The following is an 18585-nucleotide window of genomic DNA, read 5'->3' as shown; positions in this document are numbered from 1 at the left end:
ATTCCCTACAATTAGGCAGAAGGAGGCACTGTGGAAGCCATCTGACCTGTGATCCGGTGGTGTTCATCTTTTTAGGATTGCAAAGCAATGCTGTCGGCCACAGTTTTATACACTTCTGAAAAGAAGGACACCTCTGAACAGAAGCCAGATGGAATCCAGAGTAACTCTGCTGCCTCATTATAGTGAATAGGTTTCATCTGAATCACGTCACTCATAGATTTAGAGAGAAACCCCAAAGTAAGTGCTCAGCGTAGAGAGCCAGATAAATGTGATCCCTAATAATATGTAAAATGTTCCCAATAAAAGCTTCAACTCAATCCACAAAAAAAGAAAGTCTCCACTCAGGTCCGCCATCTGTTAACATAAATATATGGGGCTTCCTCATTACTGGTAGTGCAAAGGCTCTGGAAAAGTGAAATGGCTCCATAACCCTCCAAAATAAATTCAGAAAATTCTGTGCTCCCAAATTCAATACCCTTCTGAGCCCCAAGTCGTACCAAAACCACATATAGGTTCTTCTCAAAACATTATATCATCAAAAAGTTAATTTATTTCAGTTCTTCAAGACAAAAAGTGAAACTCAAATATTATATAGTCATTACAAACAGAGTGATCTCTTTCAAGTGTTTATTTCTGCTAATGTTGATGATTATGGCTTACTGCCAATGAAAACCCAAAAGTCATCATCTCCGTAAATTAGAATACTTAACAAAAAAACACCTGCAAAGGCTTCCTAAGCATTTAAAAAGTTCCCATAGTCTGTTTCAACAGTCTCCACAGACATCTGACTTGACAGATGTCCAGAAGGCATTCATCCACACACTACACAGGGAGGGTAAGCCACAAAAGGTTATTGCTAAACTTCATACTAGACCTCAAGCAGCTTGGATTGTGTGCAAAATTTACTTTCATCTTAAAACAACACCTTGGACCAATGACTCCAGCAGCAGTCCACTTCTTGTTAATCTCCCCTAACATTTTGATTGCTTGTGCACTTTTTCTACCACACTTTTTCCTTCCACTCAACTTTCCATTAATATGCTTGGATACAACACTCTGAGGCTGCTGTCACACTAGCAGCATTTGGTCAGTATTTTACATCAGTATTTGTAAGCCAAAACCAGGAGTGGGTGATAAATGCAGAAGTGGTGACGTGTTTCTATTATACTTTTCCTCTAATTGTTCCACTCCTGGTTTATATCACGTCTGGTGGAGAGAAAGGTGGATTTCCACTCTGCACATGTTGAAGTGGCTGTGACAGCAGCGATGAGGTTTAGTATGTCCTTTTACATAGTCTGGGTCAACGCAGTCCAGACGTGATGCAAATCACGCTTGTGGAGTGGGCACAGGTGAAGTCTCTGCACCCTTCTGCACAGTTTTGAAATGGCTACTAAGATGGTTAGCGCTGATGGTACTGTCATTATCATCATTATTCCTGTCATATATATGCTGGAGCACACTTTGTATAGTCTGCATAAGGAGGTGATGGTGCCAGAGGAAGAGTTGTAAGCAGAGGAGGATGCAAAAGGGATAATAGTATCTCAAATTTGCGGACTGTCGTCGCACAGGAGGGTGCCATGGGAGGGTGGCTTAGAGTGATCAAGGAGGGCTCATTGTACCAGACAAATTGTTAGTGAAGATGCAGGAGCCAAGAAACAAACTAGGTGATGGATGTGCAACAGTCAAGATATGAAGAGGATAATGATATGCTTTCTGTTGTCCATGGTTGGTGGGAGAGGATGGTGGAAGCAACCTTGAGTATTACTCTGCAACCAGTACAGCACAGACTTGGACCTCATGGAAGTGCTCAACACATGAGCACCTTCTTGCTGCACTATTTTCAACACAATGCCATATTCTTAGGGATAGAAATAGTGCTGACTACACTGTTGCCATTCTGTTAGATCCACAGTACAAGAATAAATTTAGCCAGATGCTTCCTCCCCCTTGAAAAGGATTTGCACATGCTGGAGTATCAAAATACGCTTGCAGATAATTTGAAGAGTGGTTTTCCCCAAGACAGCAGTGAGGCACACGGTGTGCATCCCAGTTATAGATGTCGAACCCCGGGAACAGCAAGGCATCATCACCAAGATATTAGCAGCAGCAGCAGTGCAAGTAGCATAAACAATTTCTGTGACTCATCTAACACATTTTTTAGACCAGCTCGTGCACCAGCAGAACAGAGTACAAGTCCGGAACAATGTGAACAACTGGATGGTGCAGGAGAATCTTGAGTTCAATATCAATGACAACTGTTTGGTGAATGGTGGTCCAATCGGCGAATCCAAACCAAGCCTTGAAAGGTTCACTTATATCTAGTCATTGGCTGCAGTTGTTTAGATGTTGCGTGGTCTTTTGTGACCTCTTGGATGAGTTATGGGTAGTTTTCGTCAGCCGGACACTCCTGGCAAGGTTCACCACTGCTCCATGTTTTTGAAATTTGTGAATAATAGCTCTCACTTTGGTTTGCTGGAGTCCCGAAGCTTTACAAACGGCTTTATAAGCTTTTTCAGACTGATAGATATTTGTTTCGCATTTGTTCCAGAATTTCTTTGGAACTCTGCATGATGTTTAGCTTTTGATAACTTTTTGGTCTACTTCACTTTGTCCACTTTGTCAGGTAGGTCCTAATTAAGTGATTTCTGGTTTGAGAACAGGTGTTGCAGTAATTAGGCCTGGGTGTGGCTAGGGAACTTGACCTCAGCTTCCCAAAGATGTTATAAACCACAATTACCGTAATTTAAGTTTTAAGGGGGAAATCACTTTTTCACACAGAGCCCTGTAGGTTTGGATTTCTTTTTCCCTTAATAATAAAGATCTGCAATGGATTTTGTGTTTACTCGTGTTATCTTTGTCTAATATTTAAATTTGTTAGGTGATCCAAAAGATTTAGGTGTGGCAAACATGCAAAACAAATCAGGAATGGAGCAAACATTTTTTCACACAACTGTAGAAGGATTCTTGATGTTATTTAAAGATGTGATCATTTAACTCCAAAAGTATGACCTTTTTATGATGTCCCAAAACATAAAGTAGTAATCTCTGTAACTTATACGAGTCAAAGCTAGACACCTAAATTGATAGTTGATTCTTTCGAAAAAAGGTTACTACGTCATCAGTAGTCTTTCTTCATGGTTTATTCTCTGTTTGCGGTTGCACCTTAGGTAATCAATATACAATGCCTTCTAAGACTGATCCAGAATTTCATGTTTCAGAAACACTTAATCATTTCTAGTAACATCTACTTCCATTCTTGGTAAATAAAACTACCATTGTAAAATCAAAATCTGGATGAGAATGTTTAATACCACTATCAGTTTTCTCCTGATACAATTCTATTACAGTGAAGCTCTTTGTATCTTCATTTTTTCACTTCTTCTACTGTCTTACTTGACCACTTTGGCTGGAAATATTCTTATAATCATTGTAACCTCAAAGCATCAGAGTCTCCATACTCCTATGTACTTCTTTCTTTCAAACTTGTCCATAGTAGAAATATGTGTCACAACAACGATCACACCCAAATTGTTGTCCATTGTTTTATTTGGAAACCGTGTAATTTCCTATTGGGGTTGCTCTTTACAGTGCTACTTTTATTTTGCTTTAGCGTCCATTGATTTCTTTCTCTTAGCAGTTATGTCTTTTGATAGGTATGTGGCAGTTTGTCTACCTTTACATTATGTTACTGTGATGAATTACAGATTATGCCTGTTCCTTGCTGCAGGTTCTTGGTTGCTTGGCTTCATGGATACTTTACCACCGACAATTTTCACTTACAATGTACATTTTTGTGGATCTGAAATTGAACATTTTTTTTGCGACATTGAACCAATTCTAAAACTTGTCTGTGAAGACACTAGCCTTATAAATCTTCTAAGTCTCATAGCTTCTTCATTTACTGTTCTTGGGTCACTTGCATGCATCACGGTATCTTATACACTTATAATCTTTGCCATTTTTAAAATACGGTCAGGTGGCCAGCGATGTAAGACTTTCTCCACCTGTTCCTCCCACCTTATGCTTGTTGTGATATTTTATTCAGGTTCTCTCTTTATGTGTCTGCGTTTTATTAATGGATCTTCTTTTGACATCAACAAGATGGCAGTTGTCCTGAACACCATAATAACACCTATGTTGAACCCATTCATCTATACACTGAGAAACAGCCAAGTACAGCATGCCATACGAGTAACCTTTGTCTAGACCTGAAAATTAGTGAGCATTTCCACTATTTAACTTTTTTTGTTTACACAAACAAAACATTCAAAAATAAATGCAAAATGGTAACCAATATTTCCCAAATCAGGAACAATAAAAGTAGCATTGTTCTAAACTACTTTTTCCAAAGTAGGTATGACCTTTGCTATCTTGGGCAACAAAGCAATAAACTATAAATACAGTATGCACATGAGCACAATGGTTTTTTATTATTAGAATAAAATTAATAAAATAAAAGGCATAGTGCTCACATTCATACTAATTATTATTATTTATTTTTAGACCACCACAGATTTCATGGTGCTGTACATAAGAAAGGATTACATAAAAGATACAAATATAAAATATGGTGAACAAACTAAAAATGACAGATTGGTACCAAAAGAAGAGGACCCTGCCCTTGCAGGCTTACGTTGTACAGGATAATGGGGAAGGAGACAGTGAATTAGGGGATTGCGGCAGTTTTGGTGGTGGTGAAGTAGCAGGTGATCATTGCAGGCTGTAAGATTTCTTGAAGAGATGAATTTTTTAAGTTTGATCTGAAGGTTCTGAGTGTGTCAGATAATCGGATGAGGGATACTCAGGAGAAGTCTTGCAGACGATTGGGTAAGGAACATATGAGTGTGGAGGTGAGAAGGAGGTCTTGGGAGGATTGTAGGTTCAAGAAAATGATGAGGACGGTAGGTTGCATGTTGTACGATATCGGGAGATTAGTTCAGAGATACACGGGGGAGACAGATTATGGACTACTTTGTAGGTCACTGTTAGCAGTTTGAACTGGATACGTTTGGGAATCGTAAACGCTTGATTGCAGTTGTTGCTGCTAAGGATGAATCAATCAGTTATTAGGTTTAGGGAGCAATCATTTTTTTCACACAGTGCCCTGTAGGTTTGGATTTCCTTTTCCTTTAATAATAAAGACCTTCATTTAAAAACTGCATTTATTGTTTACTTGTGTTATCTTTGTCTAATATTTACATTTGTTTGATGATGTGAAACATTTAAGTGTGACAAACATGCAAAAGAATAGGAAGTCAGGACGGGGGCAAACACTTTCACACAACTGTAGACAGAAAAATAAACGGTCATGATTAGTGTTGAGTAGGGTTGAGCGACTTTGACATTTTTAGGGTCGAGTCATGTTTCGCGAAACCCGACTTTTTGAAAAATCAAGTCGGGTGAAATCGGCCGATTACTGCGAAAAGTCGAGGATCGGCCGGAACACGAAACCCTATGTGTTGTGGATTCTGTTTGTGGGCTCCCTCTGGTGGTTACTGCTGGTACTGGGTGACTTTGGTGGGTTGCGGCCTTTGGTTTCCACCTGTCCATCAGAGGCTGGGTGGTTCCTATTTTACCTGGCCTTTCTGTCATTCCCTTGCCGGCTATCAATGTATTCAGATGTGCTCTGTTTGGTTCCTGCCTACCTGCTCCCAGATCTTTCAGGATAAGCTAAGTGCTGATTTTCAGTTGTTTGGTTTTTTGTCCAGCTTGCTTATTATGTCTCTATGCTAGCTGGTAGCTCTAGTGGACTGAGGTTCTCCCCATGTGCCATGAGTTGGCACATGGGTTCTTGTAATCTCAGGATGGTTTTTTGATTAGGGTTTTTTGCTGACCGCTCAGACCCCTTTTGTATCGTTCTGCTTTCTAGTTTACAGCGGGCCTCAATTTGCTGAACCTATATATATCATCTCTATGTGTGTGCCTTCCTCTCATTTCACCGTCAATACATGTGGGGGGCAACTATACCTTTTGGGGTTCATTCCTCTGGAGGCAAGTGAGGTCTTTATTTTCTCTGCAGTACTAGTTAGCTCTTAGGCTGGTGCGTGGCGTCTAGAACCAACGTAGGCACGCTCCCTGGCTATCTCTAGTTGCGTTTGTCAGGCGTAGGGCAGCGGTCAGCCCAGGTTCCATCACCCTAGAGCTCGTCCGATATTTAGTATTACTTTGCTTGTCCCTTGCTATCCCTAGCCATTGGGATTCATGACACCTATGCACGTCAATGGGGATTTTTATATTTTTTTTTATTTTTTTCTCTCTCTCTCTCTCTCTCTCTCTCTCTCTCTCTCTCTCCCTCCGTCCTCTCCCTCCGTCCCAGAACAGAAAATCTCGTGTTACACATTGCAAATCCCTACTGCGCACAAGCGATAAAATGATGATAGCCGTGCACGCCCCTAACCCCTATGTCATCACTCTGCCCACACTCCTTCATTGGCTGAAAAAATGGCGCTAAATGCATCATACGAAACGCGACTTTGGCGCCAAGATCGCGTACCGCATGGCCGACCCCACACAGGGATCGGGTCGGGTTTCATGAGACACCGACTTTGCCAAAAGTCGGCGACTTATGAAAATGAACGATCCGTTTCGCTCAACCCTAGTGTTGAGCGATACCTTCCGATATGCAAAGGTATCGGTATCGGATTGGATCGTTGAATCGGCCGATACCCAAAAAATATCGGATATCGCCGATACCGATACCCGATACCAATGCATATCAATGGGACACAAAATATCGGAATGGTTCCCAGGGTCTGAAGGAGAGGAAACTCTCATTCAGGCCCTGGGATCCATATTCATGTATAAAATAAAGAATAAAAATAAAAAATATTGATATACTCACCCCTCGGACGGCCCCTGGCTCTAACCGGTCCAAGCGTCTGCCTCCGTTCCTAAGAATGCAGAGTGAAGGACCTTCGATGACGTCGCGGCTTGTGATTGGTCATGTGACCGCTCACGCGACCAATCACAAGCCACGACATCATCGCAGGTCCTACACTCACTGCATTCTTAGGAACGGAGGCTGCCGGTTACATCGCTAAGGTCCAGGGTCCGCCGGAGGGGTGAGTATATCCATATTTTTTATTTTTATTCTTTATTTTTTAAATGAATATGGATCCCAGGGCCTGAAGGAGAGCCTCCTCTCCTCCAGACCCTGGGAACCATACACTGGGAACTTCCGATTCCAATTTCTGATATCACAAAAATATCGGAACTCGGTATCGGAATACCGATACAGCAAATATCGGCCGATACCCGATACTTGCGGTATCGGAATGCTCAACACTAGTCAGGATTCAAATCCAGCAGCTCTTGTGCACCAGGGAGCAGCTCGTCTGTCTGAGCTATTCATCCTGCTGGACAGTTCCTTGCTAACCCAGATACACGTACCTGTGTTGTTTCTGATTGTCTCCAGCCTGATTGAACACTCTACTTAAACCTAGCATTGCACTTCCTTCCTTGCAACATTATTGAGCTACCAGCCTTTAGTCAACCTTCCTTTCACCTGCTCCTTCATTCCGTGTACTGACTCCTGGCTGTTCCTGACTATGCTACCTGCTGATCCTGTAACCTACATTACTGCCCTGCGTACCGACTCCTTGGCTATTCCTCACTACCTGTTAGTGCTGCTCCTCATGGTTGCAATACCTCTACCCCAACTCAGGTCAGTCCATACCAGAATAATCTTGCACACAAAATGGAGTCTGTTGCAGCCACCCTAAGTCAACAAGTTGTGGAACTTCAGAATTTTGGGGCCACATACCAAGAAAAATGTACTAATTTGCAAACTCAGGTATTGGGTCAGCAAAAAGAAATTATTGAGTTACAGAGGCAACTTCTGAATTTGCACAATTCTGGCCAGGAATCAAATGCACGCATGCTGCTGCCTGCAAAGTTCAGTGGGGATTGTTATTAGTGATGAGCGAATATACTCATTGCTCAGGTAATCCAAGTCTGGGGATAAACAGTTTTCAACTTGGACGGTGCAAAGATGTGACTGTTCAGCCTGAGAACCACTGGGGAATGAGCTGCTGCAAACAATCTGCAACATCAGTGACTAGCTGCGATGTCATTGATGTTACCACCGGTCACTGAGGCTGCGTTCCCAGCCAGGCAAATAAACTGCAGTGACCTTGGTGATATCATTGCTAGTACAGTGAGAAAGTCTCAAGGTGCAGCGCTGAGCTCAGAAAGTTCACCACAGTTCACTGTGAGAAATTTCTCACAGTGAACTGTGGTGAACTCTCAGAGCTCAGCACTACACTATGAGACTTTAAATTAATACATTTTAGAAAATGCCATGGGTTCCCCTGTTTTTTTGGTAACCAAACAGTCAAAACACACAGCTGGGGGCTGCAACCTTCAGCTGTCAGCATTAGCAACGCTGGTCATCAAGAATAGAGGGGTCACCACACCAGTTTTTTAATTATTTTAACAAATAATTAGAAAAAACAATGTGACGTTCTCCCCACTTTTGACAACCAGCCAAGCTAAAGCAAACAGCTGGGAGCTGGTATTCTCAGGCTGGTAAGGGGCCATGGATATTGCCCCCCCAGACTAAAAATAGCAGCACACAGCCGTCCAGAAAAGGCACATCTACAGGTGCTTCTCACAAAATTAGAATATCATCAAAAAGTTAATTTATTTCAGTTCTTCAATACAAAAAGTGAAACTCATATTATATAGAGTCATTACAGAGTGATCTATTTCAAGTGTATATTTCTGTTAATTTTGATGATTATGGCTTACAGCCAATGAAAACCCAAAAGTCATTATCTCAGTAAATTAGAATACTTTATAACACTAGCTTGAAAAAAATTATTCTAAAATCCGAAATGTTGGCCTAGTGAAATGAATATAGTTGGTTGGGGCTCCTTTTGCATCAATTACTGCATCAATGCGGCGTGGCATGGAGGCGATCAGCCTGTGACACAGCAGAAGTGATATGGAAGTCCAGGTTGCTTTGATAGCAGCATTCAGCTCATCTGCATTGTTGGGTCTGGTGTCTCTCATCTTCCTCTTTACAATAACCATAGATTTTCTATGTGGTTAAGGTCAGGCAAGTTGGCTGGCTGATCAAGCACAGTGATACTCTTGTTTTTAAACCAGGTATTGGTACTTTTGGCAGTGTGGACAGGTGCCAAATCCTGCTGCAGAATGAAATTTCCATTTCAAAAAAGCTTTTTGGCAGAGGGAAGCATGAAGTACTCTAAAATTTCCTCGTAGATGGCTGCACTGACTTTGGTCTTGATAAAACACAGTGTACCTATACCAGCAGATGACATGGCTCCCGAAATATGTTGGGCGAATATTCGACTAATATATTGACCAATATTGCAAATTTGGCTATCATAATCCGAACTGAACATTGAAACATTCATATGAAGATTAGAGGGGTCAGGCTACTATGCTTTATGCCACCCATACCATGAGTAGAATTGGTGATGTTTCCTCATGAAGACCATATGATCTCATCAGATTCAAAGAATGGTGGGTAATGATCCATCCTGTACAGCCGGTAAAATTTGACATAACATTACAAGCCGAAGTCTTGCATCTACACAAAACATCAGAAAGTTTTTGCATGACATATACGACATTTAGTTACAAGACAGACATTGAGGTGCAGGATTTCTATTGACTGCATGCCACTAGTGATGAGCGAATGTACTTGAATAAGGTGTTATCCGAGCATGCTTGTGTGCTAACCGAGTGTCTTCGGCGTGCTTGAAAAATATGTTCGAGTCCATGCGACTGCATATCTCTGTCTAATAAACAGTCAATCCCTGCATGTGTTTCTGCTGTCTGACAGACGCGACACATGCAGCCGCTGGGACTCGAACATATTTTTTGAGCACGTTGAAGACACTCAGCACATGAGCATGCTCGGATGACATCTTATCCAAACATGTTCCCTCATCTCTACATGGCACCACTTTTAAAGGGAACCTGTCACCTGAATTTGGCGGGACAAGTTTGCGGTCATATGGGTGGGGTTTTCGGGTGTTTGATTCACCCTTTCCTTACCCGCTGGCTGCATGCTGGCCGCAATATTGGATTGAAGTTCATGCTGTGTCCTCCGTAGTACACACCTGCGCAAGGCAAGATTGTGAACAGGACTTCTTGCTGCATCACCAGTATATTTGTTCCGATGAAGGTCCGGATGTGGACCGAAAACGTTCGACTTGCCTTTATGGATGCACATCAATAAATCTTTTGCATATGATAATTATTCATCTAGAATGACAAGTTTTTTCGGATTTGGATTTGTTGGGCTGGATACCCTACTTGAGCACCTACTCTGTTATGATCCCAAGTGGCGGAGGATCACAAATAGATCAGCAAGTGATTAAACTAAGGACGAGCTCTAGGGAGATGGTAACTGGACTGATCGCAAATCTGAACCTATCCAAAACAACTAGAGGTAGCTGGTGAACGTGCCTAAAAAATTCTTAGACGTCTCGAGCCAGCCTGAGGAACTAGCTACCCCTAAAGAGAAAGAAAGACCTCGCTTGCCTCCAGAGAAATAATCCCCAAAGATATAGAAGCCCCTAACAAATATTAACGGTGAAGTAAGAAGAAGGCACATACATAGGGATGAAATCAGATTCAGCAAAAGAGGCCCACTAGTACTAGAAAGCAGAAAATAGAGCAGGGGTCTATGCGATCAATAAAAAACCCTTACAAAATATCCATCCTGAGATTTCAAGAACCCACACACCAACTAACGGTGTGTGGGGAGAAACTCAGCCCACTAGAGCAACCAGCAAGCGAGGGAAATACATTTTAGCAAGCTGGAACAGAAAACATGATAAACACTGCTGATCTAAAAATGAGCAAACAAAACTTAGCTTATCCTGGATGGACTGGGAGCAAGGTAGTCAGAAGGAATCTGAGTAGCACTGATTACATCAACAGCCGGCAACAAGTGAAAGTAAAACAGAGCTATATAGGAACCTCCCAGAGGATAACGAACCAGCTGATAGCCAGAGACCAGCAGGATAACAAACAAGGCTACCAGGGGGAGCCCAAAGCAAAAAGCACACCATACCACCAGTGACCACAAGAGGGAGCCCGAAAACAGAGTTCACAACAGTACCCCCCCTTAAGGAGGGGTCACCGAACCCTCATGAAAACCCCCAGGGCGATCAGGATGAGCCACATGGAAGGCACGAACCAAATCGGCCGCATGAACATCAGAGGCGACAACCCAAGAATTATCCTCCTGACCATAGCCCTTCCACTTGACCAAATACTGGAGCCTCCGTCTAGAAACACGAGAATACAAGATCTTCTCCACCACGTATTCCAATTCTCCCTCAACCAGCACCGGGGCAGGAGGCTCAACCGGAGGAACAACAGGTACCACATACCTCCGCAACAACGAGCGATGGAACACATTATGAATAGCAAATGATGCCGGGAGGTCCAGATGGAATGACACAGGGCCAAGGACTTCCAGAATCTTATAAGGACCGATAAACCGAGGCTTGAACTTAGGAGAGGAGACCTTCATAGGAACGAAGCAAGAAGACAACCACACCAAGTCCCCAATGTGAAGTTGGGGACCCACACAGCGACGGCGGTTGGCAAAGAGCTGAGCCTTCTCTTGTGACAACTTCAAATTGTCCACCACATGATTCCAAATCTGATGCAACCTATCCACCACAACATCCACTCCAGGACAGTCAGAAGGCTCCACCTGACCCGAGGAAAAACGAGGATGAAACCCCGAATTACAAAAAAAAGGAGAAACCAAAGTAGCAGAACTAGCCCGATTATTAAGGGCAAACTCGGCCAACGGTAAAAAAGTAACCCAGTCGTCCTGGTCAGCAGAAACAAAACATCTTAAATAAGTCTCCAAGGTCTGATTAGTTTGCTCGGTTTGGCCATTCGTCTGAGGATGGAAGGCCGACGAAAAAGACAATTCAATGCCCAACTTAGCACAAAAGGTCCGCCAAAATCTAGACACAAACTGGGATCCTCTGTCAGAAACAATGTTCTCAGGAATCCCGTGCAAACGAACCACATTTTGAAAAAACAGTGGAACCAACTCGGAGGAGGAAGGCAACTTAGGCAAGGGCACCAAATGGACCATCTTAGAAAAACGATCACACACCACCCAGATGACAGACATTCTCTGAGAGACAGGGAGATCTGAAATAAAATCCATGGAAATGTGCGTCCAAGGCCTCTTCGGGACAGGCAAAGGTAACAGCAAACCACTGGCACGAGAACAGCAAGGCTTCGCCCGAGCACAAATTCCACAAGACTGCACAAAGGAACGCACATCCCGCGACAAGGAAGGCCACCAAAAAGACCTGGCCACCAAGTCTCTGGTACCAAATATTCCAGGATGGCCCGCCAACACCGAAGAATGAACCTCGGAGATGACTCTGTTGGTCCATCTATCCGGGACAAACAGTCTCTCCGGTGGACAGCGGTCAGGTCTATCCGCCTGAAACTCTTGCAGCACACGTCGCAAATCTGGGGAGATGGCAGACAAAATCACCTCTTCTCTAAGGATACCAGCCGGCTCTGAATCTCCAGGAGAGTCAGGCACAAAACTCCTAGAAAGAGCATCAGCTTTCACATTCTTCGAACCCGGCAGGTACGAGACCATGAAATCAAAACGAGAGAAAAACAACGACCAACGAGCCTGTCTGGGATTCAGCCGCTTGGCCGACTCGAGATAAATCAAATTCTTGTGGTCAGTCAAGACCACCACACGATGTTTAGCTCCCTCGAGCCAATGTCGCCACTCCTTAAATGCCCACTTCATAGCCAACAGCTCCCGATTACCGACATCATAATTCCGCTCGGCAGGCGAAAACTTTCTTGAAAAGAAAGCACATGGCTTCATCACAGAGCCATCGGGGCTTCTCTGCGACAAAACAGCCCCCGCTCCAATCTCGGAAGCATCAACCTCCACCTGGAAGGGAAGTGAGACATCTGGCTGACATAAGACCGGAGCCGAAGAAAACCGACGCTTCAGCTCCCGAAAGGCCTCCACAGCCGCAGAAGACCAATTAGTCACATCAGAACCCTTCTTGGTCAAATCCGTCAAAGGCTTAACAACGCCAGAAAAATTAGCTATGAAGCGACGGTAAAAATTAGCAAAACCCAAGAACTTCTGAAGACTCTTAACAGATGTAGGCTGCGTCCAGTCATGAATAGCCTGAACCTTGACTGGGTCCATCTCAATAGTAGAAGGAGAAAAAATGAAACCCAAAAAAGAAATTTTCTGGACTCCAAAAAGACATTTTGAGCCCTTCACAAATAAAGCATTGTCACGTAGGACCTGAAAGACCATCCTGACCTGCTTAACATGAGACTCCCAATCATCTGAAAAAACCAGAATATCATCCAGATACACAATCATAAACTTATCCAGATATTCACGGAAGATATCATGCATAAAGGACTGAAAGATTGAAGGAGCATTAGAAAGTAGGGTTGAGCGACCTTTACTTTTATAGGATCGGGTCGGGTTTCACGAAACCCGACTTTTTCAAAAGTCGGGTCGAGTGAAATCGGCCGATCCTATAAAAAAGTCGGGGTCGGGGTCGGCCGAAACTCGAAACCCAATGCAGTGCATTGGGTTTCCAATGGTTCCCAGGGTCTGAAGGAGCGGAAACTCTCCTTCAGGCCCTGGGATCCATATTTAAGTGTAAAATAAAGAATTAAAATAAAAAATATCGCTATACTTACACTCTGACGGGCCCTGGTACTAACCGGGAACCTTCCTTCCTTAGAATCAGCCTTCCAAGACCTTGCGGTGACGTCGCGGTGACGTCGCGGCTTGTGATTGGTCGCGCGGCCCCCATGTGACCGCTCGCGCGACCAATCACAAGCCGCGACGTCACCGTGACGTCACCGAAGGCCCTGGAAGGGCTGATTCTTAGGAAGGAAGGCTGCCGGAACGAAGCCGAGGGTGAGTATATTCCTATTAGGTATATACTCACCCTCGGACACGCCCTGCTTCTTTCCGACAGCCTTCCTTCCTAAGAATCAGCCCTTCCAGGGCCTTCGGTGACGTCACGGTGACGTCGCGGATTGTGATTGGTCGCGCGAGCGGTCACATGGGGGCCGCGCGACCAATCACAAGCCGCGACGTCACCGCGACGTCACCGCAAGGTCTTGGAAGGCTGATTCTAAGGAAGGAAGGTTCCCGGTTAGTACCAGGGCCCGTCAGAGGGTAAGTATAGCGATATTTTTTATTTTAATTCTTTATTTTACACTTAAATCTGAATTCCGATACCAATTCCCGATATCTTAAACATATCGGGAATCGATATCGGAATTCCGATTCCAGATTCAGAAGATCGCCGACCTCATGGCCGACCCCACACAGGGGTCGGGTCGGGTTTCATGAAACCCGACTTTGCCAAAAGTCGGCGACTTCTGAAAATTGCCGACCCGTTTCGCTCAACCCTATTAGAAAGTCCAAAAGGCATCACCAAGTACTCAAAATGGCCTTCAGGCGTATTAAATGCAGTTTTCCATTCATCACCCTGTTTTATACACACAAGGTTATACGCACCACGAAGATCTATCTTGGTGAACCAACTAGACCCCCTAATGCGAGCAAACAAATCAGTCAACAATGGCAAAGGATACTGAAATTTGACCGTGATTTTATTCAAAAGGCGATAATCAATACAGGGTCTCAGGGAACCATCCTTTTTAGCCACAAAAAAGAATCCTGCACCAAGAGGGGATGAGGACGGGCGAATATGTCCCTTCTCTAAAGATTCCTTTATATAACTCCGCATGGCAGCATGCTCCGGCAGAGATAACTTGAAAAGTCGTCCCTTAGGAAACTTACTACCAGGAATCAAATTTATAGCACAATCACAGTCCCTATGAGGAGGTAGAGAATTGAGTTTGGGCTCCTCAAATACATCCTGGTAGTCTGACAAAAACGTAGGGACTTCAGAAGGAGTGGACGAAGCAATTGACACCACAGGAGCGTCACCATGAATTCCCTGACAACCCCAACTTGACACCGACATAGCTTTCCAATCCAGGACTGGATTATGAGTCTGCAACCATGGTAGACCCAACACGAGGACATCATGCAAATTATGCAGTACAAGAAAGCGAATCACCTCCCGATGAACAGGAGTCATGCACATGGTCACTTGTGTCCAGTACTGAGGTCTATTTGTAGCCAATGGTGTAGAATCAATTCCCCTTAGTGGAATAGGGAATTTTAAAGGCTCCAAATCAAAACCACAGCGCCTGGCAAATGACCAATCCATAAGACTCAGGGCGGCACCTGAATCTACAAAAGCATTAACCGGGTAAGATGACAGGGAACAAATCAGGGTAACAGACAAAATGAACTTAGGCTGTAAAGTACCAATGGTGACAGATTTATCAACCTTTTTTTTGCGCTTAGAGCATGCTGAGATAACATGAGCTGAGTCACCACAATAAAAGCACAACCCATTTTGCCGTCTATAATTTTGCCGTTCACTTCTGGTCAGAATTCTGTCACATTGCATAGATTCAGGTGTCTGTTCAGAAGACACCGCCAAATGGTGCACAGGTTTGCGCTCCCGCAAACGCCGATCAATCTGAATGGCCAGAGTCATTGACTCATTCAGACCTGCAGGCGTAGGGAACCCCACCATGACATTCTTAATGGCTTCAGAAAGACCTTTTCTGAAATTTGCAGCCAGGGCACACTCATTCCACTGAGTAAGCACCGACCATTTCCGAAATTTCTGGCAGTACACCTCTGCTTCATCTTGCCCCTGCGAGAGGGCCAATAACGTTTTTTCAGCCTGGTTCTCAAGATTAGGATCCTCATAGAGCAATCCATGGGCTAGAAAAAACGCATCTACACTAAGCAATGCAGGATCCCCTGGCGCCAATGCGAAGGCCCAATCTTGGGGGTCACCACGCAAAAAGGAAATGATAATCTTAACTTGCTGAACGGCATCACCAGAGGAACGAGGTTTCAAAGAAAGAAACAACTTACAATTGTTCCTAAAATTCAGGAACCTAGATCTATCTCCAGAAAACAACTCCGGAATAGGTATTCTAGGCTCTGACATAGGACTGTGAACAACAAAATCCTGAATACTTTGAACCCTAGCAGCAAGATGATCCAGACTGGAAGCCAAGCTCTGGACATCCATGTCAGTAGCTGAACTCAGAGCCACACCAAGATTAAGAGGAGGAGAGAAGCTAGCCACAGCAGCTAGACACACGGCAACAATAACAAAAAAAAAAAATTCTCAAGGCTTCTTTTCTCCTGCTTCTGCCATGCAATTAACACTTTACTGTCCGGCTGTACTGTTATGATCCCAAGTGGCGGAGGATCGCAAATAGATCAGCAAGTGATTAAACTAAGGACGAGCTCTAGGGAGATGGTAACTGGACTGATCGCAAATCTGAACCTATCCAAAACAACTAGAGGTAGCCGGTGAACGTGCCTAAAAAATTCTTAGACGTCTCGAGCCAGCCTGAGGAACTAGCTACCCCTAAAGAGAAAGAAAGACCTCGCTTGCCTCCAGAGAAATAATCCCCAAAGATATAGAAGCCCCCAACAAATATTAACTGTGAAGTAAGAAGAAGGCACATACATAGGGATGAAATCAGATTCAGCAAAAGAGGCCCACTAGTACTAGAAAGCAGAAAATAGAGCAGGGGTCTATGCGATCAATAAAAAACCCTTACAAAATATCCATCCTGAGATTTCAAGAACCCACACACCAACAAACGGTGTGTGGGGAGAAACTCAGCCCACTAGAGCAACCAGCAAGCGAGGGAAATACATTTTAGCAAGCTGGAACAGAAAACATGATAAACACTGCTGATCTAAAAATGAGCAAACAAAACTTAGCTTATCCTGGATGGACTGGGAGCAAGGTAGTCAGAAGGAATCTGAGTAGCACTGATTACATCAACAGCCGGCAACAAGTGAAAGTAAAACAGAGCTATATAGGAACCTCCCAGAGGATAACGAACCAGCTGATAGCCAGAGACCAGCAGGATAACAAACAAGGCCACCAGGGGGAGCCCAAAGCAAAAGGCACACCATACCACCAGTGACCACAAGAGGGAGCCCGAAAACAGAGTTCACAACACTACTCTATACACTACTACGAGTGCCGTGTTGCTCTATTATTACATTAACTCTGCCTCCAGGCCAGAACTTATAGGGAAGCTTCCCTGAAACCGAGTGTTAGAGCTCCCCCTTCTGGTCTGGAGTAGGAAAGTGTTGGATGCTGGTGTTACCTGGTAAGGGGACTCCTCCTTGCTTCCAGGCATGAGATCACCCCCGGTGAGGGAGGCAATGCCACTGTGGCAACTGGACTCCTGTGGTGTCACACTTTCACTGCAATGTTTATAGACTTGTCTCCCATTGAGCACATCTGGGACTTCATTAGTCATCAATTACAAAGGCTGGAACTACCAGTAGCGGATTCTAATTGTTTGTGCGCTCAGTTGCATTCAGAGTGATTGAACATCCCGCAAACAACCATTAATTACCTCATTGATAACATGACAAGCTGTAAAAAGTGCATGTATTTCTACAAGTGCCATTCATACCCGATACTATATAAAACGAGATGTTTTGAAAATGTTTCCTTTTTTATAATTTGCATATCATTAACATGTCAATAGATGCTGTGATTTTCATAATTCAAGGAATTTTCCTTCTTGGTGTTGCACTTTCAATGTGAGGAGTGTATTGTTTGGTATTGCAGGAGAATGCATTGGATTAACATCAGGTGCGGACTTATCATTGGTGCAACCTGTGCGGCCGCACAGGGCCCAATAGGTGCCCATTTCTATTAAAGCAGGTACAATTTTGCATTTTTAGAAGCTTTGGACTACAAAGAGCCCATATATTGTTATTGCACAGGGGCCCTTTTCTGTCTGTGTTTGCCAGTAATTTACATTCAACACTATCCAATGTCACAGGTTGTGACAAATGGGAGACTATGTTTTGCTTCATCTGTATATAAACCTTAAATTAAGAAGTATGCAAATGGCTAGTAAGAATACTTCTAATTTACTTCTACTTTAATACTATACTATCTTCTGACTGATAACAGTTGGTTAACCATTTTTATGAAATCACCCTTTATGCAGAACACATTTTTATAATGTCCAGTACCAGAATAATAATGGAGAACATCTTGTCTGTTCTTTTCTGTGAGAAGCAGTACTGGTAAGCAGACCGACGGGAATGAGGTTTCGTGGCCAGTATCCTCTCCAGAGTTCTATTAAAAGTAATTTGCTTTATCAACGTCACTCAGCCATCCGATTGCTGGCCTGTGACATAGATAAGGGGTGGGCCAGGAACTAAGTATGAAAGAAAAATGCCATACAATGTAAAACAAATAAATGCTGGAATTTTAACATAGGCAAATAATAATAAAAAAAAAAAAGATATGTCAAGGGAAAACACATTTTTCTGTTTTTGTAATATACCTCAGGCTGCATTTGCAGGATGTTTGCAATGAGGAGGCTGGGAGAGGCGAGAGGCGAGTGGAAACATTCCTGTCTATGCTGTCTTAGCACGAGTTGGGCGTGAGACTTAAGGAGCATGTCTCAACTGGAGAG

The 18585-nt window shown here is 43.6% G+C and overlaps 1 protein-coding gene across 1 annotated transcript; it reads left to right on the top strand.

The window, feature by feature from the left end:
• Positions 1-3300: 3300 nt before the first annotated feature.
• On the top strand, positions 3301-4206 carry LOC143795153 (olfactory receptor 6M1-like). Its single transcript, XM_077281000.1, has one exon. It carries the CDS (start codon positions 3301-3303, stop codon positions 4204-4206), a length of 906 nt encoding a protein of 301 aa, XP_077137115.1.
• Positions 4207-18585: the final 14379 nt, after the last annotated feature.

Source organism: Ranitomeya variabilis, chromosome 1, assembly GCF_051348905.1.
Source record: "Ranitomeya variabilis isolate aRanVar5 chromosome 1, aRanVar5.hap1, whole genome shotgun sequence".
NCBI lineage: Eukaryota > Metazoa > Chordata > Amphibia > Anura > Dendrobatidae > Ranitomeya > Ranitomeya variabilis.
This window is presented reverse-complemented; position numbering and strand designations above follow the sequence as displayed.

Coding starts and splice junctions, on each gene's coding strand:
- LOC143795153 (XM_077281000.1), top strand. CDS start 3,301: ATGTTTAATACCACTATCAGTTTTCTCCTGATACAATTCTATTACAGT.